The sequence below is a fragment of the Neltuma alba genome, unplaced genomic scaffold (assembly GCF_004799145.2).
Source record: "Neltuma alba isolate B1F8T4 unplaced genomic scaffold, ASM479914v2 tig00005084_pilon, whole genome shotgun sequence".
Taxonomy (NCBI): Eukaryota; Viridiplantae; Streptophyta; class Magnoliopsida; order Fabales; family Fabaceae; genus Neltuma; species Neltuma alba.
The window spans coordinates 433,350-461,120 of NW_021633971.1; the positions used below are offsets into that span (position 1 = coordinate 433,350).

General features: G+C 37.0%; 4 protein-coding genes across 9 annotated transcripts; 2 read left to right on the forward strand and 2 right to left on the reverse strand.

The window, feature by feature from the left end:
• Positions 1-1,015: 1,015 nt before the first annotated feature.
• On the reverse strand, positions 1,016-6,091 carry LOC114746666 (ATPase family AAA domain-containing protein 1). Of its 2 annotated transcripts, XM_028934904.1 has the most exons (6): positions 5,651-6,087; positions 5,127-5,427; positions 4,549-4,707; positions 4,123-4,418; positions 1,894-2,023; positions 1,016-1,499 (listed from the first exon to the last, which is right to left on the reverse strand). In XM_028934904.1, the coding sequence occupies exons 1-6, from the start codon at positions 5,846-5,848 to the stop codon at positions 1,495-1,497; spliced, it is 1,089 nt and encodes a 362-aa protein (XP_028790737.1). In that variant the 5' UTR covers positions 5,849-6,087; the 3' UTR covers positions 1,016-1,494. The 2 variants fall into 2 exon arrangements, with proteins under 2 accessions (XP_028790737.1, XP_028790736.1); XM_028934903.1 differs by lacking the exon at positions 1,016-1,499 and having other exon boundaries at positions 1,532-2,023; positions 5,651-6,091.
• Positions 6,092-8,807: 2,716 nt separating this feature from the next.
• LOC114746662 (metal-nicotianamine transporter YSL3) lies at positions 8,808-12,916 on the forward strand. 3 transcript variants are annotated; one of them, XM_028934893.1, is made up of 9 exons: positions 8,808-9,304; positions 9,440-9,676; positions 10,030-10,418; positions 10,516-10,688; positions 10,755-10,882; positions 10,966-11,100; positions 11,193-11,382; positions 11,472-11,586; positions 11,796-12,916. In XM_028934893.1, the coding sequence occupies exons 3-9, from the start codon at positions 10,052-10,054 to the stop codon at positions 12,722-12,724; spliced, it is 2,037 nt and encodes a 678-aa protein (XP_028790726.1). In that variant the 5' UTR covers positions 8,808-9,304; positions 9,440-9,676; positions 10,030-10,051; the 3' UTR covers positions 12,725-12,916. The 3 variants fall into 3 exon arrangements, with proteins under 3 accessions (XP_028790726.1, XP_028790728.1, XP_028790727.1); XM_028934895.1 differs by having other exon boundaries at positions 8,808-9,676; positions 10,785-10,882; XM_028934894.1 differs by having other exon boundaries at positions 8,808-9,676; positions 10,035-10,418.
• Positions 12,917-15,684: 2,768 nt separating this feature from the next.
• On the forward strand, positions 15,685-18,445 carry LOC114746668 (cytochrome b5). The gene is made up of 4 exons (XM_028934906.1): positions 15,685-15,793; positions 16,037-16,138; positions 17,817-17,883; positions 17,976-18,445. The coding sequence occupies exons 2-4, from the start codon at positions 16,052-16,054 to the stop codon at positions 18,224-18,226; spliced, it is 405 nt and encodes a 134-aa protein (XP_028790739.1). The 5' UTR covers positions 15,685-15,793; positions 16,037-16,051; the 3' UTR covers positions 18,227-18,445.
• A 336-nt stretch (positions 18,446-18,781) lies between these two features.
• Positions 18,782-25,032, reverse strand: LOC114746722 (GTPase-activating protein GYP7-like). Of its 3 annotated transcripts, XM_028935001.1 has the most exons (6): positions 25,022-25,032; positions 22,474-22,870; positions 20,910-21,045; positions 20,747-20,796; positions 20,426-20,479; positions 18,782-20,279 (listed from the first exon to the last, which is right to left on the reverse strand). In XM_028935001.1, exons 2-6 carry the CDS (start codon positions 22,644-22,646, stop codon positions 19,037-19,039), a joined length of 1,656 nt encoding a protein of 551 aa, XP_028790834.1. In that variant the 5' UTR covers positions 22,647-22,870; positions 25,022-25,032; the 3' UTR covers positions 18,782-19,036. The 3 variants fall into 3 exon arrangements, with proteins under 3 accessions (XP_028790834.1, XP_028790833.1, XP_028790835.1); XM_028935000.1 differs by lacking the exon at positions 25,022-25,032 and having other exon boundaries at positions 22,474-22,940; XM_028935002.1 differs by lacking the exon at positions 25,022-25,032 and having other exon boundaries at positions 22,174-22,606.
• Positions 25,033-27,771: the final 2,739 nt, after the last annotated feature.

The following is a 27,771-nucleotide window of genomic DNA, read 5'->3' on the forward strand; positions in this document are numbered from 1 at the left end:
TATTAATCTAATTTTAATCTGGTTAATTTGCTAAAGCGAATGATTCATATTAGATTCCCTGCTCATCCCGATCACATGAATCACAAGCTATAGTTGTTGCCCCAAATTTAAGTTTTTCATAAACATGTATCGTATTTTGGCCAAAAAAAATAAACATGGATCGTAAAGATGCTTTAATCCTACACGATGCCCAAAGAAAAGATAAAAGAAAAAAATAAGATAAATATCCTTTTTGCTTGGGTAAAGTCAATTGGAATTAGGGAATCGTGACGACTCAAGACTAGAAAAGGGAATAAATAATAAATTAACATTGCATTCAAGACCCGTTTGTCGTATTTGAAAAACTGCCGGTTTTGGGGTGCTAGTTGATTTTCATGGTCAACCAAAAACTTTTAAAAGAAAAAAACTGCCCGAAATTGCATCTGTTCGCTATTTTTCGTCACCACTGCTGCAGGAGAAAATTTTTCGTTTGACGACATAAATCAGAGGGTGCTAGCAAACAGTCGGAATCATTCTTGTTTATGAACAGTAATAATAATGCGTTTGAATCAGCATCAAGAGTTTCTCAACGAAGAAAAAAAGAAGTTTTTGTCTAGCTCCAAAAATACTTTTAAAAAACATTTGTTCACCAGTAGAGAGACTCTTTCACATATTTTTAAAATTTTATTTCTACCCAAACATCTCCTAAAAGCTGCCATAAAATGTTAGTGGCCACAGGAAAATCGTCCACGAGGATTGCCTCAACCAAGCGTTGCGGACTACCATGACCTACTAGATTGCAATATACACGGGAAAAAAAACAAAAACGCAGTTGTTTTGCCCCTCTAATATTTTATCTGTGGATCGCGTGCAACCATATTGTTCGTCCATATGACCTACTGGCTTTTTGATAATAACGCTCGGATATTTATTTCTATTCCAATTGGTCACCTCACAAAATCCAAATCAGAAAATAAATAAAAAAAACAGCAGATAGCTTTCACTCGCTCAGTTCTCTAACTCCCTTTTCTTCATCAGTACGAAATAAGTTTGATCCATTATTCTTTTATTTCCTTGGAAAGGTTTTCTTTTAGTAATGATGGAGCCACGAGGTAAGAATCATTGAACACAGAAACGGGGAAAAAGGAAGGTGGCATGGGCATCGTTAAGGGTCCTACCTTCTTCACTGTAGAAATATATTTGAGATGAAAAAAAAGAAAAAGAAAAAAGGAAGTACAATACTTGGGTGCAGCGTCGTGTGCTTCATACGGACGAACGCAATATCGATAGCTTGCAACTTTCGAGGGCCAAGGTTAATCATCACCTTCCGCGAATGGGGTGGACCAGCAAGACTATCCAAGAAAGAGGACAGAAACAAGGATCACCGACCCCCATCGCTTTAAGAAAGAGAACCAAACCAAAGGCCTGCCCATCTCACTGCCAGGAATATCCCACGGGTCTCAATCATTGACGGCTGCTGGCAGCTTGCTTATTGCATCATCTTGAATCTTAAATTTACTCTGTTAAAATTGTTGGGTAGGTCACCGTTAGATTCAAGTCCAAGCAACTTACATCATGAATTTAATCATCTATGTAATATCAACACAACTCGTATATTGAAAAATGACACTGTTCTTGTCTGATTGAACTTCTTTTTCCTAATACATATTTAGCCAGTACCATAGGAGAAAGGATGTGGACACATATGAAACCGGAACAATATTGGATTATTATGGGCAAACCACAGAATTTGGACTAACTATGCCGTCACGGTTAAAAGACTATATGCTAAATGGATGCACCAGAACACAAGGTAAGTATGTTACGGATCCTGTGCATCTGATTGGAGGTTAATAATTTGAGAAACCACAAGCTTAGAGAGTTCATTGATTGCAGCTTGAAACTGATAATCACCTGACTCCCTGCGTCCTGGCCTTCTTGGTGACTGTACATTTAATCCACTGTATTCACCAGCAGCAACCTTTGTTTTCTGTGAAGTGGTGAGAGCCTTCTCCAAATCCGACTGTGACAAACACCTTGGTTCCTGAAACATGAAAAGAAGAAATATTCGAAGTTTAAAGAATGACTTATCCTGACACAGCCATTGAGATAACTAATCTGTTTTCAATTTCACAGCAACAATGACACACCAAATGCACTGTTCTGAGCCACCATCGTGAATCTGTAGCAATAAACAGAAGCACAGACTAGGCATTCAGATATTCAGAATCGACTCCAAATAATTTTTTGGAGGCGAGAGAGAAAGGAGGAAAACTGCAGATAACGGCTTTTTGACCAAAATACTATGCACAGTAAACAATATTACTCAGATGCTACATAATCAAAATTATTTACCTAAATACTACATCCAAACTCATTCTTTGGGAGATGAAGTTTGGAAACATAAAGAACTCGTCTTCATCATGTTTTTTTAAAATTTCTTTTTCATGAAAATGGTACTAGGCTACTCCTGCCACCTATTTAAATAGGCTGCCATCTATCGCTCTCTCTCTCTCCATTCTTCTCCAAAAGCTTCCCTCCACTCTCTGCACTTTCCCTCCCAGTCTATGGGGACCCACATATATAGCACTCCTCCAATCCTAAATACAAGACTTTTTTTATAGTGTAAATTATACTACAAAAGATATCTTATATTTAAGACCGGAGTAGTATCATATTACCATTTTCAATACTTATACATAGTATTCCTCCAATCCTATTAAGATTTAGTTAACTAATTTAAAAAGATTAAGAATATTAGTTAAATTAGTTAATATGATATATTTTTATTTAAAATACTCTAAGCATCTTTCTTAACTTCCTCCTTCCTTCTCTTACTTAATTATTGTAGGAAAAATATCAATAGAGTTAATTTGGCAAAAAAAATTATATGTGAAATAAGTCTTATATAAGGCCAATATCAACTCTCTAATTAACTCCTATGTTCAAGACAGGAAGAATATAATTTATGCAAAAACTAAAATTAAATAAAACAATTTATGCAAAAACCAAAATTTATAATTTATGCAAAAACTAAAATTAAATAAATGATTTATGCAAAAACTAAAATTAAATAAATGATTTATGCAAAAACTAAAATTAAATGAAATAATAATTTATTATTAGAGAGTTGATATTGGCCCTATATAACGTATTTCACATGTTTATCAGTTTTTTGTTCAAATTAAGCCTATTGATATTTTTCTCAACAATAATTAAGTAGGAGAAAAAAAGAGAAAATAAAAAAAAATACTTAGAGTATTTTAAATAAAAATATATCATATTAACTAATTTAACTAATATTCTTAATCTATTTAAATTAGTTAACTAAATCTTAATAGGATTGGAGGAATACTGTGTATAAGTATTGAAAATAGTAATATGATACTACTCGGTTCCTAAATATAAAACTTCTTTTGTAATATAATTTATATTATAAAAAAAATTTTATATTTAGAATTGGAGGAGTAGTATGTATGTGGGTCTCCACAGACTGGGAAGGAAAGTGTAGGGAGTGACGGGAGGCTTTTGGAGAAGAATGGACAGAGAGAGAGAGATAGATGGCAGCCTATTTAAATAGGTGGAAAGAGTAGCCTAGCACCATTTTCACGAAAAAGAAAATTTAAAAAAAAATGAAGAATATTTTTTTAAAAAATTTTAAAAAAGAACGAGTTCTTCACTTTTCCAAACTTCATCACCTAGAGAACAAGTTTGGATGTAGTATTTAGGTAAATAATTTTGTTTCTGTGGCATCTGGGTAATATTGTTTACTGTGCGTAGTATTTTGGTCAAAAAGCCTGCAGATAACCACTCAAACGCCATATCATCTGGAAATTTTTTCCCAACCAAAATGTTGATGAACCCTTAAAAAGACATACGACAAGCAGAAGCAATAGTCAAATCAGACACAAATAATTGCTTTCCACAGACCAAGAACGCAATTCAAGCATGCAAAAATATATCTCTGGGCTCATATAAAAATTTTCCAATAATCAAAGTCAAAATGTAGCTTTTCGGTTTTAAACAAATTTTGACACTACTAAAGAAGAAATACAGTCAAGGCAGCCCCATCGTGCTATTCACTACTGCAGAAGCAGAAAATTTAAAGGAGGTAAGGTAGAAGAGAATAATGAACAAACTCACAGGAGCATTTCTCCCTTGCTTTTCTTTATCCAGCAGCTCCCTAATCGGAAAATAGGCAGCCTTCTTACAGAGGTCAAACAGATCTGAACCAGTATATCCCTCACACAAGGCAGCTATATGATCTAAGTCAATGTTGCGTTCCACTCTCTCACCCTTTAAGATAACCTTCAATATCTCAGCCCTCTCCTTTTGGTCTGGTAGTCCAATTTCAAAGGCTTGAGGAAAACGCCGTAATATGGCCTCATCAAGTTCTGAGGGACGATTGGTTGCTGCAAGGACCATAATTCGAGCATTCACTACAGAAGGGGAAAATATATAACGGTCAAACCTGAGAAAACTACATCTACATAGCTAATATTGTCAAGCTTCAACTTAGTTTTAATGTTTAGTCCTTGAGAAAATTACATGATATGCTTGCAAACTTACCATCGGTGGTAAATCCATCCCATAAAGTCATGAACTCAGTTTTCATGTTTGACATTGCCTCATGATCTGTTGTACTACGCTGACCCAAAAAGCTGTCAACTTCATCAACGAATATGATAGCAGGCTGGAGCTTATAAGCCAGACTAAATACAGCAGCCACTGCCCCACCCCAAGAAAAAAAAAAAGACACCAGAATATCAATGATCAAACAAATAAAAGAGTCGCACTCCAAATGGAGAAAATAAGCTCATTTCACTGCAACTAAAGCTTATAAAAGTAAGTACAATGAATCTAATCATAACCGCAAGGTTAGGGAAATGAAAGTATAGTTCTAGCATTGAGCAGAACTATTCTAGTCAAATTTAATCATGATAGTCTCCTAAAACTTACGGGTTGCCATGAGTCACATCTTATGCATTTTTTAGCAATGAGAGAAACAAGACTCCATGACATTTGACTCATAAGCAACAACACATAAAAAGTATGACAGTTTCAATAATCTGATGCCAAGCTCATAAACAAGTAGAAAATAAGCAGCATGAAGACTGTCAACAAACGTATACATAATGAGCAATTACCAAGTTTCTGAGCATCACCAAACCATTTGCTCATCAGGTTCGATATCTTTACATTAATGAAAGCTGATCCAGACTCCTTTGCAATAGCTTTAGCAAGCATGGTTTTCCCAGTACCAGGGAGTCCATACAAGAGGACTCCCTTTTGTGGGCCAAGAAGTTTGCCATGAGAAAACAGTTCAGGTCGTTTAAGCGGCAGGATAACAAGCTCAAACAAAGCTTGCTTGATCGTTTGCAGTCCCCCGATAGAGTCAAACTTCACATCAATGTGGTCGGGATTAATAACATCACAGGCTATGACATCCTGTACACAGCAGAGGGGGCAATTTTAGATTAGATTTTGCATTTATCATACGCAAATTTACACAATTTTTATCTACTTGAAGTTCATCCAAACTAGAAGAGCAGAGTTCCAAAACCCCATGATTTTGGTTTCTTCTATATTGAATCACAAAACCAAAACTCTATCAATTGTCCACTGCAGAAGCCAAACATAAAACAGAAAATCTAAGAAAATGAAACGGCACCTCGTAAGCGTTTGTTTGAATGAGAGGACGACCAAGACGCTTTGCTATGTCTTTCTTGTGTTGAAGAGCTTTCTTTGATGTCTCACGATTGGGGTCGAGGTGTCGAAGCCCAGCGAACAAAACCAAGCAACTGAGCGCCGCACTGGCCGCGTACAAGAACAAATCTTGGACGAACTTCGTCTCGGACGAACCCGCCATCAGTCTATGTCCAACAACAAATTATTACGGTGATCGGACGAAGCATTCGACGTTGGAAGCCCACGTTTGCCTCGGGACTAAAACTCCGGCTCCGAAAGAATGCGAATGCCTAAAAATAAAATGATGACATAGTGAGGCCAGCCGGGTGATGGCGAAAAGACGCGAGCAATTCTCGATTCCTTACATTTCAGGAAAGAACCGGGAGAGAGATGCCTTGCATTCAGACGGTTGAAGTGAAACCCAGGAAAAGGGCCGCGATTCCGCCCAGAAGACCGGCGGCTTTTAAGTCAATCCAGATGACTAGGCCCAATAAGGGTAGGATGGGTAGAAGACCATCATGTATTGGTGATTAAAAAAACTAAAAGCCCGTTTCCAAAACCCATCGCTCGGGGCTTTGCAAGAGGATTGGAAGCTGGTCTATTTTCCCGGGTCGTAAAGGAAGTGGTCATATTCAACAACATTCGGTGAACACCTCTTTTAATTTGTAATGACATGTATGAAGATAAAAGATCGTATGCATGTCGCTGAAAAGGGTCATAATCAGAAATCCCGTACCCCTTCAGTTTAATTGGTTGGGCTGGCAAGTGGGGAGGAAACCCTATCTAGATATTGACTCTTCTTTTGTGGGGAGGAGTGGGTTTCGCTCTATTCAAACATTCTGGTGGTAGCGTGATGATCAGAATAATGATTGCGGAAGGGAGAAAAAAAATGCCGAGGGAATCACATCTCATCCAACTAAAAGGAGGGGACGGATGTCACTGAGCACCAAGAGAATACCATTTTGTCTCTGCTCCATCGCTCGAACACATTCTCACTCAATAACTGCTTCGGCCTTTGCGTTATCTCTTCAGGATGCCCCCAGCTTTCCGACTACTTGTTCACTTCTCCGTTCACAAAAACCAGCCAAAGCATCTCACCCACATCCTCACACTACGCCACAAGAAAATGCGAATTTCTTCATTTAGCTATCCATTTTTAATTTAACAGCCTAGATTTTATTTTTACTTCATCATTATCCATCTTGATTTTTTTAGTTTTCTTCCTTGAAAGATTGTTTCGGTTTTATGCATTACTTTTTACAAAAGAACTGATAAAACATTAAAAATGATTAAAAAGACCATATAAGAAACATTTGAACTGTGGAAATCGATCATTATTGAAGCGAATGATAATTACATCAACGAAGTTAAATAATAATGATGTGAGAGGACGACATTCCGTCATTACTCTTCTTTAATTTTAAGAGAGAGGGCGACAGAGAGAGAGAGAGAGAGAGAGGCAGAAGCTTATCCAAAAAGAATAATTTTGATTGAAATAGAATGATGAATGATGAAATTACGTGCACGTAATACACAAGTCTCCAAATAATATGTGCTCTGACATTTCGGTGCTGTGTTGCGTTATTTTCTGGCAGCAGAAGAGGTCAGTCCCCATTTGAAAGAGGTTTCTTGCCACAAATACTCGCCGCTCCTATATGAATCTGATCCACACGATACGCAACTAAATTAATAGCAGCTAATTTGTGTGTGTTTTGTGTGCGTGTTTCTGGCTTGTAAGAGAAACTTATTAGTTAACTACAAGTCTTTGGTAAAAGATTTCGTCAACAGAACAGGCCAGGCTTCCATTAAGAATGCAACTCATGTATAACGGTATGTTCCTCTGCTTAGGTTTTATAGCCTTCAAGAGCAAATGCAGCAGCATATGTTAATACATATTTTGCGGTCTTAAACATCCAGCACGTCAGAGAATCAAGTTTCTGTTCATAGTATTAGCATCATTAGCGCTTAGCCGCCCAAAATTACTGCGTCACTACTTCCTGTTAAAACACGTTGGACGAAAATGAGCTCTCACTGTTGTTGATTATATGTATGAAAGCTAAGACAAACACTAGATTCCCCCTACTGGGTCTGGCTAATACACAAATACCTCGTCACTTGCTTTAGGAGCAAAAGCCACCGTGACTTCAATTAATATAAGAGTTGGTAATACTGATTACACAGCCTTGCATGAGAATATACCAATTGAAGTGACCTCACCTTTATTATTAATATTATATGCGTCACTAATTCACTATCAACTCTATGCACGACACACGCTAGAACAAAAGTAGATACCCGAGCGTGAACTCTAGTTTGTTTGCAATAGGAATGGCATCAATCTATAGCCATCAAGTAGCAAAATTTCCACCCGCTAATGCATTTTTTTAAGTTATATTTTTAACGTTAGATTTGAAAAAAAAAAAAATCATAAATAGTATTTTTCAAAAAAAATTGTAAATATTTAGATAGAATCAAAACTATAATTTTACAAGTATTTTTGCGAAATAAATATGTGAAAAAATTTATCTTAAAACAAAAATTCCTCCAAGATTTGCTGGGGATTGCCCGTCAACAATCAACAGTAAAGAGCAAGAAAAATATATTATAATGAGTTAATAACATGAAAAGAATCTGATGGTATCAGCTAACATCGTTCTCACTCCTTCGTTGGCACACCGTCATAAATATTCATATTCCATCACATCGCCTCTCACTTGACTTATGCCATAATTACCCTTTTGTTTATTTCCGTAAATCAGTTTCCATCACTATTATTCTTTTTAGTAACGTTAATTGCATCCTATTTTGTTAATGTGTACCATCTTAATTAACCCCAATCGCTCTCTTATAAATACCCATCCTCATAAGGCACGGAATTTTTTTTTTAATAGAGCGTTTTTTTTTTTTTTGTGAATGAAAGCTGTATTCCACCAAAATCATAAAGCACGGAAATTTTAATAAATCACACACACCCACAGAGAGTATCTCAGTCACCACTCACCAGATCTGCTTCATAAATAAAACCATCACATTGATGAACAACAATTTGATGCATATGTCAAATTGTCAACCTTGCAGAGAAAGTGAGCTGGTCCTAGGTCGAGGATTTAAGCCAAACCACCATAATGTCCGTTACCGGCTTGCCGTTAATGCAAACTTCGCAGTCCCACGTTATGTGTCGTTCATTCTCTTGCCTTCGGTGTCCTACGCGATTTATCGCAGTTGACCTTTCAGGTGTCTTTGTGATCACTCTTTTACCTTTTGGATCTTTTCATATTAATGGCGCCATGTTCTGGCCACACGCCTTTGCTAGGCCAAAGAGGACGAACTTCGAAGGGAAGGGAACTCGACCAAGAAAGGCCTTTATTTCCAACCACATTAAAACAAGCGCCTGCTTGCTTTCTCCCTCTACCTCTCTTCTTATCTCTCCTCTCCCTGAGTCAACCAAACCAAAAGGGGTGTGATTTTTGATCTGTAACTGTACTTGAACATGTTTAACAAATTGTGGGGCTTTGGCTGGAAAGTTGCTCGGGGCACAAGTGTGGTACAAAAAGCATGGTTTTTTGGTCGTACCACCTCATTCTAGTTCTTGTAGGAGTCCATTCGGTTTCCGTCTGTTGCAATGGTTGATACAACTGTCAGGATTTGACCCGAATCTTGCCAGTTCAGTCTTGCTTTCAGCTGATTCCTGATTCGATTTCTGAGACCCCATCTGTGGGTATTTTGAATTCTCACGACTTTTTTGTCCCTTTTAACTGCTCCCGGTGATCAGATTTCAAGTTTCAGTTCACCTTCTGGTTTTGCCCTGTCGCATACCAGAAGCCATCTATTTGCTTATTTACAATTACTCATGGCATTTGGAGGCATCAGATGCTTGGATTGGAGAAGTTGATGAACTCACTTTTTCATTTTTGTGGTGGAGAATTTTTTTCCATCAACAACTGAAGCCTAGGTGTTTGTCAAAAAGCTTAAATCTACTGTCAGCATAAAAGAAATTGCGGCAAGCTAGGTGGGTTATATATTTGATCACTGACTCATGCTGCGATTTTGTTCTCCCGAACTTTTTCCTTGTTAAATCAGATGCTAATTCCTTTTTCCTGCTTTTCCGTGGGACAACCGAGCTAATGTCTTTCTAAAATGTTATTCAATCTAAGATACATCTCAAACATTATTTCTCATTACCTTATTATCCAATATGATTCAAAATTACGAGTTTCCCATTTTTGGTTGGATAGTGTTTGAATGTAAAATCTTGAAGTGAAGGATTCGAGAGTTCTGCTTACTATTTACTTATTCCCGCCCTTCCCGATTATATCACTTTCCTCATTTTCTTTTCTCTACTACAATGATTGATTCACTCAGAGTAGACTATTTGGAGAGTCCAATGGGTACTCTGAACAATGATGAACGCAGAGAGATTGAGAATTTGAACGCTGAAGAAATGGAAGGAGTTCGAATAGTTCCGGAGGATGTGAGTAGAATAGCACCATGGACAAGACAGATCACACTTCGAGGGCTTATAGCTAGCATACTCATTGGAATAATTTATAGTGTGATCGTGATGAAGTTGAATCTCACAACCGGGCTAGTCCCCAATCTCAACGTATCAGCTGCTCTTCTTGGCTTTGTCTTCATCCGAACATGGGCTAAACTGCTTGAAAAGGCTAAAATTGTTTCAACACCATTCACTAAACAGGAGAATACCATCATTCAGACTTGTGCTGTGGCATGCTATAGCATCGCAGTAGGAGGTGGATTTTTTTTTTTCCTCCTGATTTTTTTAATGTCTAATTAGAACTATTCCCCTTAATATCAGTAATGTTCTGAACTTTATTCCTCCAATTGCAGGTGGTTTTGGGTCTTACCTTTTGGGTCTGAACAGGAAGACTTATGAACAAGTAGGGGTCGAAACCGAAGGGAATACTCCTGGGAGCACCAAGGAACCTGGGATTGGTTGGATGACTGGTTTTCTCTTTGTGACAAGCTTCGTTGGGCTTTTGGCTTTGGTTCCTCTTAGAAAGGTGTTTCTTATTAGTAATTCCTCTTAAGCTTTCACGACTTAATCAAATACCCTTTTTTATTCACAGGTTGTAAGTTTATGCAATTTATGCAAACAGGTATTGATAATAGACTACAAATTAATGTATCCAAGTGGAACTGCCACTGCTGTTCTTATAAACGGCTTCCATACCACTAAAAGGGATGAGCTGGCCAAGTAAGGCTTTCTTTTGTTTTATTTTCGAGTTAATCAAGGTGAAAGATATTTATGATCTGATCCTAGCTCGACTTCTTTTGCAGGAAGCAGGTACATGGTTTCATGAAATACTTCTCTTTGAGTTTTTTCTGGGCTCTCTTTCAGTGGTTCTATTCAGGTGGAGATCAATGTGGATTTGTTCAGTTTCCTACATTTGGATTGAAAGCCTGGCGTAACTCGTGAGTGTTTGCATCTTGCCTCTGCTGTGTTAGTCTTCTTTATGAAAGAGTTTGCAGGGCCGTCAATGATAAAATAAGTTTGGATTTTGCAGATTCTACTTTGATTTTAGTATGACTTACATTGGAGCTGGGATGATTTGTTCGCATCTCGTCAACTTATCTTTGCTTCTTGGTGCTGTGCTTTCATGGGGTATCATGTGGCCGTTGATCAGGGGACTAAAAGGAGAGTGGTTTCCTAAAAATTTATCAGAAAGCAGTATGAAGAGTCTTAATGGTTATAAGGTCTTGAAGTGAACTGAAATTTATGACTATAAAAAGATGACATTTTCCTGTGATTCAAGCCTTATGTCCCCTCTCTTCACTTGCTGCAGGTTTTCATTTCCATTGCCTTGATCCTTGGTGATGGGCTTTACAACTTCTTCAAAATAATTTATTTCACCGCCGCAAATATCATTCTCAGAATGAAAAGGAGGAACATTAAAGAAGGTAAATAAATGGCCTCTTGGTCTTCTTTTTTTTTTTTTTTTGTGTCGTAAAGCATTCCATGTCGAGAAACATTTTTTGTGCACATAATCAACTAATGGTTATTGACCTTTTCATGCCAACCAAAGGTGATCTAATATAAACAGTGGACTATGATGTGTGCGAATATCACGTTAACATTCAACGATGAGTTGATTTCTTTGTGACTGCAGCATCCGACAACCAGAGGATGCCCCTTGATGATCTTCGACAGAATGAAGTGTTCATTAGAGAAAGCATTCCTATCTGGCTGGCATGTGCAGGATACACATTGTTCGCCATTGTTTCTATCATTATAATCCCATTGATGTTCCCAGAGTTAAAGTGGTATTACATAGTGGTGGCCTATCTGCTTGCACCTTCTCTTAGCTTCTGTAATGCCTATGGTGCTGGCTTAACCGACATGAACATGGCCTATAACTATGGGAAAGTGGCTCTATTTGTGCTGGCAGCCTTGGCCGGCAAAGAGAATGGAGTGGTTGCTGGACTTGTGGGTTGTGGCCTGATTAAATCCATTGTTTCCATCTCATCTGATTTGATGCATGATTTCAAGACTGGCCATCTCACCTTCACTTCCCCTCGTGCAATGCTTCTGACACAGGCTATAGGGACGGCAATAGGATGTGTGGTAGCTCCTCTCACATTCTTCCTCTTCTACAAGGCTTTTGATGTGGGAAATCCAGATGGTGAGTACAAGGCCCCATATGCCCTTGTATACAGAAACATGGCAATCTTGGGTGTCCAAGGCTTTTCAGCCCTGCCCCATCATTGCTTGCAGCTGTGTTACGGGGCTTTCGCGTTTGCAATAGCAGCCAACTTGGTGAGAGATCTGAACCCTAGAAATATTGGGAAATGGGTTCCTCTTCCAATGGCAATGGCGGTGCCATTTTTAGTTGGGGCTTACTTTGCAATAGACATGTGCGTGGGCAGTTTGGTTGTGTATGTTTGGCACTCACTAAACAGCAGGGAAGCTGGGTTGATGATCCCTGCAGTTGCTTCTGGATTGATTTGTGGAGATGGGCTGTGGATTCTGCCTTCATCTATTCTTGCTTTGCTTAAGATTCGTCCTCCAATCTGCATGAGCTTCTTGCCCTCTAGCTAGAAAGAGATGGAATTGCCTGGACCTTCGTTGCATATGGCATTTAGCTTATAGAGATTCAGTTCTTAGTCAATTGCGAATCTAGAATGATGTGTAGACAGGTTGAAATGGCCCAAGTAGATGGATATCAATAAAACTGTAACAGCAAAGCAAATCAAATGAACTATAATTAGTTATCTATTTATTTTTGTGGGATGTCTGAAGCTTCAGAGAGTGAGCAAGAGACTAAGGAGGAAAAAACTAAAGATCCAATAATGGAGGTTTTAAAGAGAAATCAATAATTAAATTTCATATAACTGCTGAACGCGATCATTGAGAAGAGGCAATGTTAACTATATTGTGCTCCGGTTTAATTAATTTCGCAACAACAGATGTCTCATCGGAAAACCTAAAAATTTGGAGCTGTGCTGCTTTCGGTTATGTGCCCCCCGGACATTAGATTTGTCATATGATTCGTCACGACGTTCTACTTTCTGAAAATCATTACACTCTTCCCTTTAATGGGAAAAAGAACTGTCACTATGTCAGCATCTTTTTTTTTAATTCATTTTCAATATATCTGAATTTATTTTATTTATTTATTTTTCACGATTACTTCCGTTGTTACGTATGAAAGTCAGTAAAGATAAGGTTGGCATTAAAAAAAAAAGTCAGTAAAGATAAGAGTATAATTGGAATGATAATAATTGTATTACATCAACCTTTAAAACAAGAAGAACTATTTTTCCCGAAGGTAGCAATAATTAAAAGCAGAAATAAAAGCATAAATGAATGTAGTTATTGAAGAAAAACGAAGATAAGGGTGATGGTATGCTGCATAAGTTATTTAACTTGAAAACTCAGGTTTGTTAAACCGATTTAAAAATATTTAATTAAACCGTCCGTTACTTCAGGCAAAAAAATAAAAAATAAAAAATAAACCGTCCGTTACGCTCAAATTAATTAATTTAATAGTCAACTTAAGCTTTTGGCCAAAAAGTAATCAGCTTAAGCATATGATATGAGGACGGGTTGGGACGAGGAGGGTATTAAATAATACTCCTTCGGTCTTTAATATAAGACCGTTCCTTGTTATAAGAGACATTTGATATTTATGGCATGTTCCTATATATAAGAGACACTTACAAGTTGTCTCTACTTTTTTTTGTTGATTTACTATTTACCCATATTTATCTCCAACTCACACTCTCTCTCCCTCCCACTTCTTTTTCTTTTAATAATTTAATTGTTCTCTCATGCTCTCTCTCCTTATTAATGAGGGTATTTTTGGAAAAAAATTATACTTTTTACACATTAATTGTTCTTAACTAATTTTAACTGTTTTTTTGATCAACGTACTTCGGTTATTTGTCTCTTATAATAAGGAACGGAGGGAGTAGTAAACAATGTTTATGGAAATTGACAAGTCACACAATTCGCGGTGACCACAACAGTTGGGCCATCACGTTGAATTCCACCATAAAATTAATCTCCAAAAGCAAAGAAATTAGATAACATAATTTGATCATTTTGCTTTATTATAAAAAAAAATAATATGAGCTGACTTCTTGCAAAAAGAAGAAGAAGAGAAGAATTTAGAGTACTAATTAGTACTCTTTCGGTCCTTAATATAATACTCATTTAACTAATTTGATTAGATTAGGAAGTAAGTAAGTTAGTTAATTATAAGAAATGTAACACGTTTTTCCTAAAATACCATGATCATCTTTTTTAATACCCCTTCTTCCTCTTCTACTTAATTATGATTGAGAGAGTATCATAGGAGTAATTTAGAGAGAAATGATAAATATAAAAAATGGGTTTTATATTTAACACAAAACCAACTTAATAATTGAGTCCTATATTAAGAAGAGGAAGAGTATTAATAACATTAAGCTCTTTATGTGTATTATGTCAAGCTTTTCAATCCTATTTTTTTAATACTATAAATTTATAATTTAATAATAATATTTTATTAATTGATACAAGTTCTTCCTACTTTCATTAATATGAACGTACCAATGCCAAAGTATATTTGCAACAGATGGCACTACTTGGAGAAGAAAGAGAAAAAGGAGGCTATGACATCCATGTGAGATTCAAAATGCCTCGAAATGAGCCCCTTGGTTCATTTCCAAACCTTTGGGCTGAGACATTTGAGCGCGGAGGGTAGGTGTAACCAGCCCACTGTTTTTTGTGGTAGTTAAAGGGTCAAGGGTGGTCCATATTTCTTTTTATTTTATTTTGTAATCAACAATGTACAAATGGGTTGGATGTAACAGAAAGAATTAGTCTTCATAATGTGACGAATCAAAGTTTAAATTTCTGTTAGAAAAGGAGCTCACATTTAGTGTCCAACAGTATCTCGAATAAGATTGTCTTCAATAAAAGAATACTTATGTTTTAGTTAAAAAAAATGCATTTCACTTAATGCAACGTCCAAAAAGTAAAACATAATTGTTCTTTGCGCCTGTATCCCAAAAAAAAGAAGTGAAACATGATTCTATCTATATATTTCAGGGGAAAAAATAACGTTTCATAACAAAATATAAAACTTATATATATTACGCATATGTACATCATTGAACCAATAGCTAATGTTAAAAATGTTCATTCTTTGTGACGATACAAACGAAAAGCATGAATTACAATAATATGTGGTCCTCAAGAGAACGGAATTTATTAAACGTGGTTTTATATTATTTTCAATTTTCAATAACTACAACATAATTATTTCCTTAAAAAATTCAATAAAAACACTCTCATTCTAGAAAGTGCCAGACTGCCTTCCTTTCAGTTCCTCACCTACCAACTATAGAAATAATAATAATTTTGTTTGTGGAATTCAATGTTACCGAAACGAGTTTGCAACTCTTCTAATGACAAAACCACCCTTCTGGCAGAATCACGACGACGGTTCATATGGTAATTTAAAGAAATGTTCAGGGGTATTTTGTGATAATCAAAATCGAACCACATATAAATAAAGCCACGCGCGGCCGGCCCGACATTACAGCGTGAGCGTGGCAGTATTTGACATCGCAATCGGGCGTGGGAAAGGAAGCTCCGAATCTGGGAAAAGCCTTCTCCCTGGTAGGCTCTTAACTAGAGTTTTGACCACAAATCTCCTCTAACAGAAATTTCAATGTTTAATTTGATTTCGGTAAAATTTCGAGGTTTTTCGTTGATCGGCTTCGACCTTCTGCTTTTAGTGATTCCCCTTTTGGGATCCCTCTTTTCTTGATCCTTTTTATCATCGTTCTTCGCGAATGGAATTTTGTTGACGTGACTAAAGACTTTACCGGCTCCTATGTATGTATCTCATTTTTGTGGCAGGTGGCAGAGTTAAAAATGGCTTCGGAGAAAAAAGTTTTCCTGTACGAAGAAGTGGCAAAGCACAATCAGATCAAAGATTGTTGGCTTATCATATCTGGGAAGGTCAGTTCTTCTTATCATTTGATGTTTTCCATGATGGTTTGTTTTCTGATTTGATTAACGCTGTGAGAAACGGTCGGAAGCTCAGGGTTCAGTCTGGTAGTTGCCGATTATTCTTGCAATTTGCTTTTTTTGAAGATTTTCGCATAATGAATGGCTTGGACATATACATATTAAATTATTTGTTGTCTGATGTATCCCATATTTTTATATAGTTCTGATTTCCTTTCACGTCTGGTCGTCTGCTGGCCATAGGGTTGTTTCTTTGATAGATTTGGTTATCGTTTGAAATTTTGATTCAGTGCTGCCTCTCTTTAAGCTAAAACTCAACATTGGGATTTAAAATACTTCATTTGTCTCACGTGGTGGCGTTTAATCCTATGATATTTGAACGACGTGCATGTCTTGTTGACTTATTTATCTTTCTACATTATGCGAGCTTTAGTTTTTTGGCTCGTAGGTTGGACAAGATAGGATGGAAATGATCACTTTTTCCTGCGACATGTTGCATTTGGCATTCTTGTTCAGTATTCTAGATTGAAATAACATCTCTCATTTCATTTGGTAAAATTTGCGCTGTGTTTTTATCTGCCACTGCAATTTCATAGTTAAAAAATTGACTGTAAGTGGGCTTCTGTCTATGCCCTGACTCATGCCTGCAATAGATGCTTAACAAATAAGGCTCTTGTGCCGATATTGATTCCCTTAGAATATTAACTTTACCATAGCTGCAGCACCTTTTTTCAAGTTTAAATGAATGTCTATGGTATAAAATTCTGTCTCTATTTGTACCTAGCTAATCAAAGGTTATAATAGATACTACCTCCGGCCCTTAATATAAAAGCTGATTGATTAATTTGAGTAGATTAAAGAAGTTAGTTAAGTTAGTTATTTGTAATAAATATGTGTTATCTTTTCTAAAATATTCTTACTAATCAGGTGTATTAGCTACAACTATTATTACAAAGACTATTTTGAAAAAAAATTGATAAATATGAGAGATAAAGTAGATTGGGGTCTCATATTTAAAATCAAAATAAAAGTCAAATAAAGTTTTATAATTAGGACCGGAGGCGAAGGTAGTGTTATTTAGTAGCTTTCACCGGACTCTTGGCTTTAGTTCAAGTGATTGTATGAATTAGTCTAAAACATAGTTTGCTGCCTTATAGAAACATGTCAATATGATATGTTGTGGACTTACAATTATTTGTCTCTTACAGAACATGCTAGTTTGATATGCACGTACATGTCTTGCATTAGAATCTCACTTTTCCATCATGGGCTGGAGTTTTCTGTTCTGGTTGTCAACGTCATTGTTTGATTACTGTTATCTGAGATGTTTTAAAAAGCTACTTAAGGACATGTACTAAGAACACAATCGTCGAGTGGGTGAAACGACGTTGGGTTGAGTGGGACAATACTCAACACCCTTTACATAAAAATCTCGAGTTTGAATGTTGTTAATGGAAAAAAACTGTTAGGAAATCTTTTTTTCATTTTGGACCAAATCCAACTCGAATTAATGGATCATGACTATAAAAAAGACCTCATCAAACCGATAGGGCACGACTGTCTCGTTTAGATGTTTTACTTGTATATGCGGTGGGTGAAATAGATTATTTTGCTTGTATGACGATAAACAACTATCCCTTAGATGTTTTATATGGTTTGATCATATTAGGTCTATGATGTCACCCCTTTCATGGAAGATCATCCTGGAGGTGATGATGTTCTGTTATCTTCCACAGGTATACTCATCGATTGCATTATCTACGGACGGTTGATGAATGTGCCAAAGATTATCATATTTATTTATCGTTGCCCACTTTGCAATTGACAGGAAAAGATGCAACCAACGATTTTGAAGATGTGGGACACAGTGATTCGGCTAGAGAAATGATGGCAAAATACTGTATTGGGGAGATTGATGCAACAACCATCCCCAAGAAGCGAAAGTACCTTCCACCTCAGCAACCTTCTTACAATCCCGACAAGACCAATGATTTTGTGATCAAGATTCTGCAGTTCCTTCTCCCTCTCCTGATATTGGGGTTAGCCTTCGCTGTCCGACAATACACCAAGAAAGATTAGAGAGACCCTTTTCGTTGATTTGAACTTTGGGAAGGTTTAGTTTGCTGTCTCCATTCAGCCGTTTAAAAATTGTGGTTAGCTTCTCTCTTGTATGGGCATTGGAACTGGATTGTTCATTTAGTAATTGTTTTCCGTCTTTAGTACGCAGCCGTATTGATAGTCAGCGACTGCAAGGTATCGTGATCTTCGTTGACATGAAAAAACCGTTTCCTCTCTTTACAAAATCTAGAGATATAACAAAACCAAACCGTTTTAAAATTACTGGCAGATTGTTTTGGAAGAAAATGTACAACCAAGTCGTTTCAAAAATGATTTCGTGAAGTCGCGTATTTTTTTCTCTGCAACTGAACAATTTGGTCTTGTCCGTCGCTTGTCGGAATCTCGAGGTTCACATCTCCCAGGTTTGAACATGGAAGTATCGTCATGAACAATAAACGAGAAAAGAATACCTTAATGTGCTGCTACCACATTATTTTGGATACTTATGATGAAATATAATTTTTATAATAATTTTAGAATATGCAAAGTAAATATTTAAGAAGAATTACTTCAATTTATATAAAAGTACCTTTTAAAGGTTTTTGTTGTTGTTAAAATTAAGATGAAGAGCAAAGTAGGATGAAAACACACACACCTAACTAACTTCCATCCCTACTGGCTCATTAACGGCAACCAGGGCTAGATAAAGCACCAAAGCTCAAAGTTGAATCATTTGCAATGCTCTTTTTTTGTTCTTCCTACTAGAGAGACTAAAATAAATAAGATCTTTAAAAAATATTGTAAATCATTTTAATGATCATCCGAATGCAATCACCGGAATGTTGTCTCTATTTTGTCATGAAGGGTTACCACCAAGTTATGTGCATCATCAAGCAGTTTCCAAACATCCAATTGTCCTGCCATGCCATTGCATTCCCTGATGATCTCATCCATGCTGCTATATTTCTCAATAATCAATTTCCTCTTTTGCAACACTGAAGCTGCTATTGCATAAAGCAATAAATCCTCTGTTGGGGGAGCACGCTGCCTTATTCTGCTCCATGCAGACTTCCCAATACCTGCCCTGATTGCCGCTTGGTCTGCCCACATCACTTCCCAGAGGCAAAGAGCCTGTTCGAATGTCAATTCCCTTCTGAACAATACCACCACCATCCGATAAACAAAAAAACAATCCCCAGCCTGGAGTTTCTCCAAGTGCCTATATAGGTGGGAATCCTTGAACTTGATAATTTTAGCAACAATATTAAGTTGCCTCCTTATACCTACCTCATCAAGCCTAAAATTCTGCCGTGCCTTTTTCATGAATCCAACAAAACACCAAAAAGCCATGTGATCCTCAGATATAACAGTTATGATAGGAGACAACAGATCACTCATGCCTTGACAATAGCCAATCTCAGGGTCATATAGCGCATATGCCTCAAGGATAGCAACTAGTCGAGCAGCGTGGAATACTCTGCAGGGCTCTAGGTGACCATAATCCTTCAAGCCTACCGCCTCAGCAGATCGTTGTGCCCTACTCTCCGAAACCACAGCCTGAGAGGGGGAGTAAGGCATCCATTCTGCATTAGCACGCACTGCATCAAGTCTAATGATACGCTGCCATGTCGCAAAATCTTCCTTACTTTTAAGTTTTGATGAGACTTCCGTTTGGGGTGAAGAATCCTTCTTGGAAACTATCTTGGGATCATTCTCCTCTTGACAAGGCCCAGAGGGGAAATTCTGAATTACTTCAGGACCTTCTGATGAATCTGAATAAGATGAATCAGTATCCAGTGTAGAGGCACCAGCATTGTTGATAGTGGCAACATCATCTCTGTCAACCAATGCACTGGATCGATCATCTGAGAACTCAACATCAGGGCTCTTCTCCTCACTAGAAAGGGATTCCCTTGCACTAACAACATCCTCAGAACTAAGAGAGGCAGAGTCATGAATGACAACCCCACTATCTCCTTCACTGCTGACTCCACCAGTTTCATTTACCTTGAAGCTCCCATTATTCTGATTTAGGAACTTCTGGCATCGCCTGCGGATCTTTTGATATTCATTTCTGCGTTTAAAAGGTTTGGAATTAATACTACACATAATTAGCTGGGACAAGAAGATAACAAAATGAGCTCTGAGAGCAGAGAAGCCCACACAACCAAGCAAGAAAGAATCATATAACACATTTAGATATCAGATTTGTACACCTACCTATTTTGACTTGTTATAACATCTCTTTCTTCTTTGGTGCTGTCCAAGTCATAGCTGTTTAAATGAATAAACAATCACCACCCATAATGAAGTTTGTCTAATCAAATTAATTCATTTAGAAAAGAATATGAAATAGAGAATAAAGACTCCAGTAATCCAAATCTAGGGAAAGAATAATCGATGTCCTCCCAAACATGCAATATGGAGAAAAGCACCAAAATTGAGCAGCTATGTAACAAAAATGTATGATCGATTTCAAGCATACAAGTACAGATGCAGTGATAGCTATCAGGAAGGGAACTAGGAAGAAAGCATACTTACACTCCAAGTAGAAATGGCCAAACTTCAGCCCTAATAGTGGGATCAACACCCTGCAAAACCATCGTAATTAATTCCAAATGGTGAAACAGAAACATGAGAATCATAGCTTCAAGGTCAAGTGCATCTTGTGTAGATACAATGATAGACAAAAAAGTAAACTTACTCCACTGCGAACTCTTTTCAAGAACTTAGCTCCACCATCACGGAGTCTTCCATCTTGCGTAAACAAGCTTTTCCACTGCTGTGGTGAAAGTGCATGTTTTCTTTTCCTGCGTGACCATGGTGATTTGAGGCGACCGCTGAAAATTTCCAAGAAACAATTATTCATTACTTCCTGCCATGCGCATGAGGGAGCTTGAAAATAGACAATAATAGCCAAAAATGATAGGAATAAAAAAAAAAAAATCAGAAGAATGAGAAAGCATAAACGAAAATCTCTTCTTCCTTCCATGTTAAAAGTAATGAGCATTACACAATGATAAATATCAGATGTTTCATGATTTTGTAAAATACTTTATTCCTACTTCCAAAGTGCTATAGCACTTCGCGTGTAAAACCAGATGCGCTCAATCTACAAAAGTTAAAACTGAAATAGTGTTAGCCAAATTAACGATTGTCGATCAGAATAGCCTGTTGAAGCCCCATGTAGAAGTGCAATTCAGTACTGCGTTCAATAACAAATTGTTTCTCTGTGTCTTGTCCGACCTCAATTTTAAGCCACCTAACTAGACTTCAGAAATCAAGATGGGAGTTTCCAACATGAGAATATAAGTAGACGAAAAGCTATAAAATTGGGATTCTTAAACTGAATATCAACATCCACCGTATGTTTGCTTGCTAATAAGGCCCACAATCTAGCATCCTGAACGCCCCATACCACTTGACAGGCCATCACTATAGTTCCCATAATGAAGTTAAAATGTGTCCAAGACATTCAACAACACTATCCCAACGGCTAATTCTTACACAAGCCATAAGATTTGACAAGAGCGATGGGGGTAGGCTATGAAACTAAAGGAGAGAAGAAAGGCTCCAACTCAAATTTTCTACGGAACACAGCCAACAGAAATATCTTTCTCCATGTCCCTCTCTCTTTCTCTCCTTTTTCTCATTATGCACTTAGAATGAAAAATGAATCTGACAAGCAATTATATCTGAATAAGACCAGCAGACCACAGCATCATCTATGAGAGAGTAAGGGTTAGATGGTAATGCTGCAGGGCAAAGACAGAATACTAAGAATATGGAAATCGAAGCAACGGTAGATGCATGCTGATTCAGCTAGGCTGATGGGGCTACTAAGGTTTGGAATACTTAGATGGAGATCTGTCCCGGAACAAACAGAAACTACATAGAAATCTAAGGTCAAACAAATCTTAGTCTTCGAAATAGGAAAAATGCGAGAGCAAGAGGAGAGAAGAACTCACCGATCAGAGGGTGAACAAGAAGAAGCTGGTGAGGAGGAACTAACAACAAATAGAACCGAACGCAAATGGATCCACGAGGAAGATGATGATGGCGACGACGATGAAGAAGGAGAGGAATTTGAAGGCGACGAAGATGAATTGAGACTTCTTCTAAGGGGATTCATCTATATATTCCTTATATACAGAACTTTCTAGTGCAACAAAATCGTAACGGAAAACAATATCATCTATGTCTGACTGAACGCGTCTAGGGTTTTTGGACGCTCTAATGCTGTCATTTTCAGTTCATCGGGTTTTTACCTACTGGCACCGTAGAAAATCACAGCGATGAGAGCCACCCCAGCCAAGGCCGTGACCACCACCGCCGAGGTGGAGGTCGTGGTAGGCACTGCCATTAACCAGAAACTGCGGCCGCCGCCGACGGAAATGATGGGAGCGTCGCTGTTGGTGTTCAAATGAGCGGATGCGAACATGGAGGAGGAGGAGGAGATCAAAATTACTAGAGTGCCCGTCTTACTCCTCGTCGTTCGTCTTATTCTTCGTCTTTAGCCAGTGGAATTTTCTTCCCCTTTTATTGTTTGTTGAGAAACAAACCTTAAAGCCAATTGATTGTGGTTCCTTGTGCTCTCCCACTTTGATTCTGTGAAAGAAGAGGAAGAAATGTTGGTCGCTCCCAGCGCAGAGAGGATGAGGGAAACTGGGAAAGCACTGAATTAGAAGATTGGCCCAGATTTCCAGCATTTGTAGAGCTTTGCCATGTGCCTTGCCCTTAGGCTTTGTTTGGTTCAACGGAGGGGAGAGGAGGTTAATTAAAGAAGGGGAAGGGAGGGGAGGGAAAAAGAGGTTATGGTTTTGTTTGGTTAGAGGGGACAGGAGAGGAAGAGAAATTTCTTATTTGGTTCATAAGAGGAGGAAAAGGGAGGTAATTATAAATTGATAAATATGTCTTTATCTCTATATTTAGACTAATTTATTTTTTTATTACAATATTTATGTCAAAATTATTATTTCTTAATTTATCAATTTAAAAAAAAACAATTACCTCATTTACATGTGATAAAAAATGATAAAACTAAAAAAATTAGAAAATATGATAAAAAATTTAATATTCTATCTCATTAATTTTATAAATATATGTATTAATATATATGATATGTATATATTATATAATTATAACCGCACATTATGTTATGATATGTATATATTAATATATATGGATGTTATCTGAAATTATAATACACACGCTATGATATATAATTATAATACACACATGTTATGATATGTATATATTAATATATATAATATGCATATATTATAATATTATAATTATCAAATATTATTAGTGGCTAAAAAGAAAAAAAAGTGAAAAAAAAGATTTTTAATAAGACAGACAAATTTCGAATATTAAAATGTTAGTATAGATAATTTGATCAATATTAGACATAATATTTCTCTCCCCTCCAAAAAACCCCAAATTTGGATGGGAGGGGAGCACTAACGCTATGTTTGGCTTGACGGAGGGAAGGGGAGGGGAGGGATTTTAATCAAGGGAAGGGGAGGGGAGGAAAGGGGAGGGTAGCTACAAAGGAAAGGGGAGGGGAGGGAGGGGGAGGGGAGGGAGGGATTTTAATGATCTCCTGTTTGGATTGATTGGAGGGGAGGGGAGGGAGCAATTTTAATAATACCTTATTTTGTTCTAAAAAAATTGACTATTTTAGCCTCATAAAATTTAAATGAATTTTCTCACTTTTTATTTTGTTAAGATATAACTATATATATAATACAATTCACTAATTTTGATTTACAAGATACAGTCACACACTTATAGAATATCAAGACAAAAAGTCACAAGTGATAGATTTCAATCAGATAAAAGACCTTGAAGGTGAAAGAAAATACCAACGGCCTCTTAGAATTAGAAGAAGAGAAAAAAAGTTTACAAATGCTCACTAATTTTGGAGATAATTATCTTAATAACCTCTTATTAGATGCTCAAAAGAACTCTATTATGTAGAAATGTTTATGATTGATTAGAGGTTAACAAATCGAAAGGGCATATAAGGAATTAAAATATAATCTCTTACCTCCCCTCCAAAAAACCCCACTTTTGAGAGGAGAACCCCTCACCTCTTTAAAAAACATCTTAACCAAACGAGGGGAGGGGAGCTCCTCCCCTCCCCTCCTAAAAAATTATACCAGCCAAACAAGGAGAGGGGAGCAACTTCCCTCCCCTCCCCTCCGAAAACCCCGTACCAAACATAGCGTAAAAGACAAATTTCTTCCCTCCCCTCCCTTCTATTTTTTCCAACCAAACACACTTATCTCCCCTCCCCTCTCCCCAAAAACCCTCCAACCAAACAGAGTCTTAGTTACTTGTTCACCTGACTTATACGACGTCGCTCGTCCCCCACATCAAATAACTAATCTATTCACTAAACCGCCCAATGGCCGCTCTCTTCCATTTATAATGTGCACTGAGCGGTTGTCCACGGATCCCCCCCCCCCAAACAAAAAAAATAAATATACAGATAAATTATCTTCACATTTATGGTCTTTAAAATCGATGATATGGAATAATTTGGAATTAGAAAGTGAATCTACACTAAAATATAACCCATCAATTTTAAATGTTTTAGTCAATGAACTGGCTGCATAAGATTTACATCGAGTTTCAATAAATAATTTTGGAGGTGATTATTGAGCATGTGATTATTTTACGGGTAGCAGTTTTCAAAAACACAGAATAATCTATACCATTAAAATGTGAAGGAGTTGAGATTGGAATGGGGTCACAATTGAGAGTAATCATATTCCATACAATGCACCGTCCGTCACTACACACACACACACACTCAATTGTTTTATAATTTGATATTACTATAAAAGGAATGAGGAAATTCGGGATCACACCAAGGAAGAATTGTATTATTACGTGAATTTGGACGTGAGCATGTGCCTAAACATTTTGCGTCTTTCCTCCCCACTTTTGTATACCATTTTGGTCCTTTTTAATTGTTACTCAGAAGAAGAGATTTTGATCTTTTTTATTTGTTACTTGTACTTTTTTTAGTGCTTCATTTCTAATTCCACCCTTATTAATTGAAGGAAACAAATGTAAAAATGAAAAAAATGAAAATGAGTAAAAATATATATACTTACTATTTAATAAGAATAAAAATAAAAGATTTTATGTATCTAATGCTCTTCTTGATATGCGAGAAACTACTACAAATAACAATTAAAAAGCACTAGAGTAGTATATGATTTGTGATGTGTTCGTAACAAATTCCGAGCACCAGTCCACATGTAATTTTTTTTAAAGTAAATTAACAGGATCTCATAAGAACACTGAAATACTCATCCGCAGATGATAATAATATATAATAATTATTACGTGAGATCTTAATCAATATGTTCCGTGAGGTAATAGAGCATACCACTGTTTATTCAGGCTCCCAAAAACAAAGGGGAGATGTTGCGGGAGATTGGGAGGAGCCACCTGCCACTTAAAAGTCAAATCCCAATGTTCACATTGCTGAGAAGTGAGAACGAGATAAATTCGAGTACTGATAGTTAATTCGCAGGCATACAGAGGGATTTAAAAGAGAAGCATATGGTCTGCGCTGCTTTAAATTACTCCATAATAATTAGTTATTAACGATATTACTTGGTCAGGCAAGATTTAAGTATTGCATAAATTACCGGTCATGTGGCTGTGGACGTAGACATGCTGTAAATATCATTTCGGAGAACAGGACTTAGAGTTCAGTGGTTAAAAAAATTAAATAAATAAAAGTCCAAAACTAGAATTTCGGTTCCTTCGCTTTGATTTAATCAGTGTGAAACGGGAGTGCCACTACAAATATTATAAGTTTTTGGAGATATTTCTGTCATGTGTTAGGCAGTATGAACTATGAATCCTAATTATAAGTGACACGCGTACCAGGTCAATGGTCAATCTAACGCCGCTAGGTCGATCATTTTCCCAACTTCTAGAAAAATAGAAGAGGGAAAAATCCAACCAACTGTGCCTGTGAGGGTCCAAGTTCATTTAAGCCTAGTTTGAATCTATTTTGTCTACATATGCGTAGGCATTTTCTTCCCGTATAAAAACTTATCGGTTAATTACTCGTGGTAGCATTTAGGAGATGTTTAGATGGAATCAAAATTATGATTTTAAAAGTGATTTTACAGTTTACGAAGTAAATATGTAGAGGAATTTGTCTTGTTTTGTGAAAAAATACTTGTAAGAAACACTTGTGAATGCTTCCAAACACCTTTTTAAGACATTTGCTTGTTGACACCAATCCTAACCAGTAGAAGGTAAAAATACAGTCAAAATGGATTGATCACTCCATTATGGCGAGACAGTAATGAGAAAGCCAATTGCCTAACATTGCATATTTTCAGTCAACATGGAACTTTAACCTACATAAAGAAAATTGCAAGTTCCGTCTTTTCTAATCCGGCTTCAATCCGCTTCTGCAAGATGCTGCAGACGGTAACGCAATTAGATATAATTAAAAGATTAATCCAGATCTCAAATTCTTCAATTTATACGAGGATTTTTTAGGCTTTCCCAAAAATGACTCGGTGAGATTCTTTGAACCGCCAACACATTAATCTTGTTGATTAAATTAATTAAGAAAAGATAAATTAACTTAAAGAGAACCTCAACGCTGCTGTGTTGATAACCGCTAACAGCAAACGAACAACTGACCCCACCCGGCCTTGTGTAGGCAGATATCTAAAAGTATCAGTCAACAAAAACAGGCGCAATGGTTTTGAAAACAGAGAAAGAATAATGCTAATGGTAGAAAAGTGGAACTCGCGCTGGAAAGCCCCTCACATGCAGTGTCATCTATCTTGTCTTTGATCCGACGGCAACATGCTGTTATATCATCGTCTGTATGCGAATGATTCTTTTTTTTTTTTTGGGTCAACTAATGTTCTCTTGGTTTAATTTAAGCTCTTTGCATATGCCATAGAGGGAAGTACTATTAGTGATCTCCATTCTCATCCCTAAAAAGTGGACAGGTTACTGGAGAGGATGTGGATATATTTTTGTCGTTCATATTCTTGTGGGCTCCCATGGAAACACTCTTCACTTTTCAGCGACTTCAGTTTCTCAATTAGAGAGAAATTAAAGACAAGGGAGGTGTGGTGCTTGGCTTTCACATCAACTGCCACTTTAAGATCCGACAACGGCGACATATGAACATTGGTTCGTACATTTTATCAAACATATTATGTGCATAGGTTGCATTGATTCAGCACTTTCGTTTGGATTGATCCAAACCCTTCAACTGTTCACCAGAGTCATCATCATGAAGAGGCAGCTTTAGGTATAGCATGAATTACTTTTCTCTATACACAAATCTTTAGACAGGGTATTAATTTACCAACCTGCTTCCAGCTAGTACAGCGATCCTTCAGAAAAAGCACACCAGTTGAGTCGGGCATAGGCGTTAGCATGCAAGGTAGATACCTTTATTGAAATAGATTACAAAAGGATTAACACAGAGAGAGAGAGAGAGAGTTGCAAAGACATTAAAACAATGGTCTGAGTAAGGCCCATGTGTTGAACTTTTTGCATAT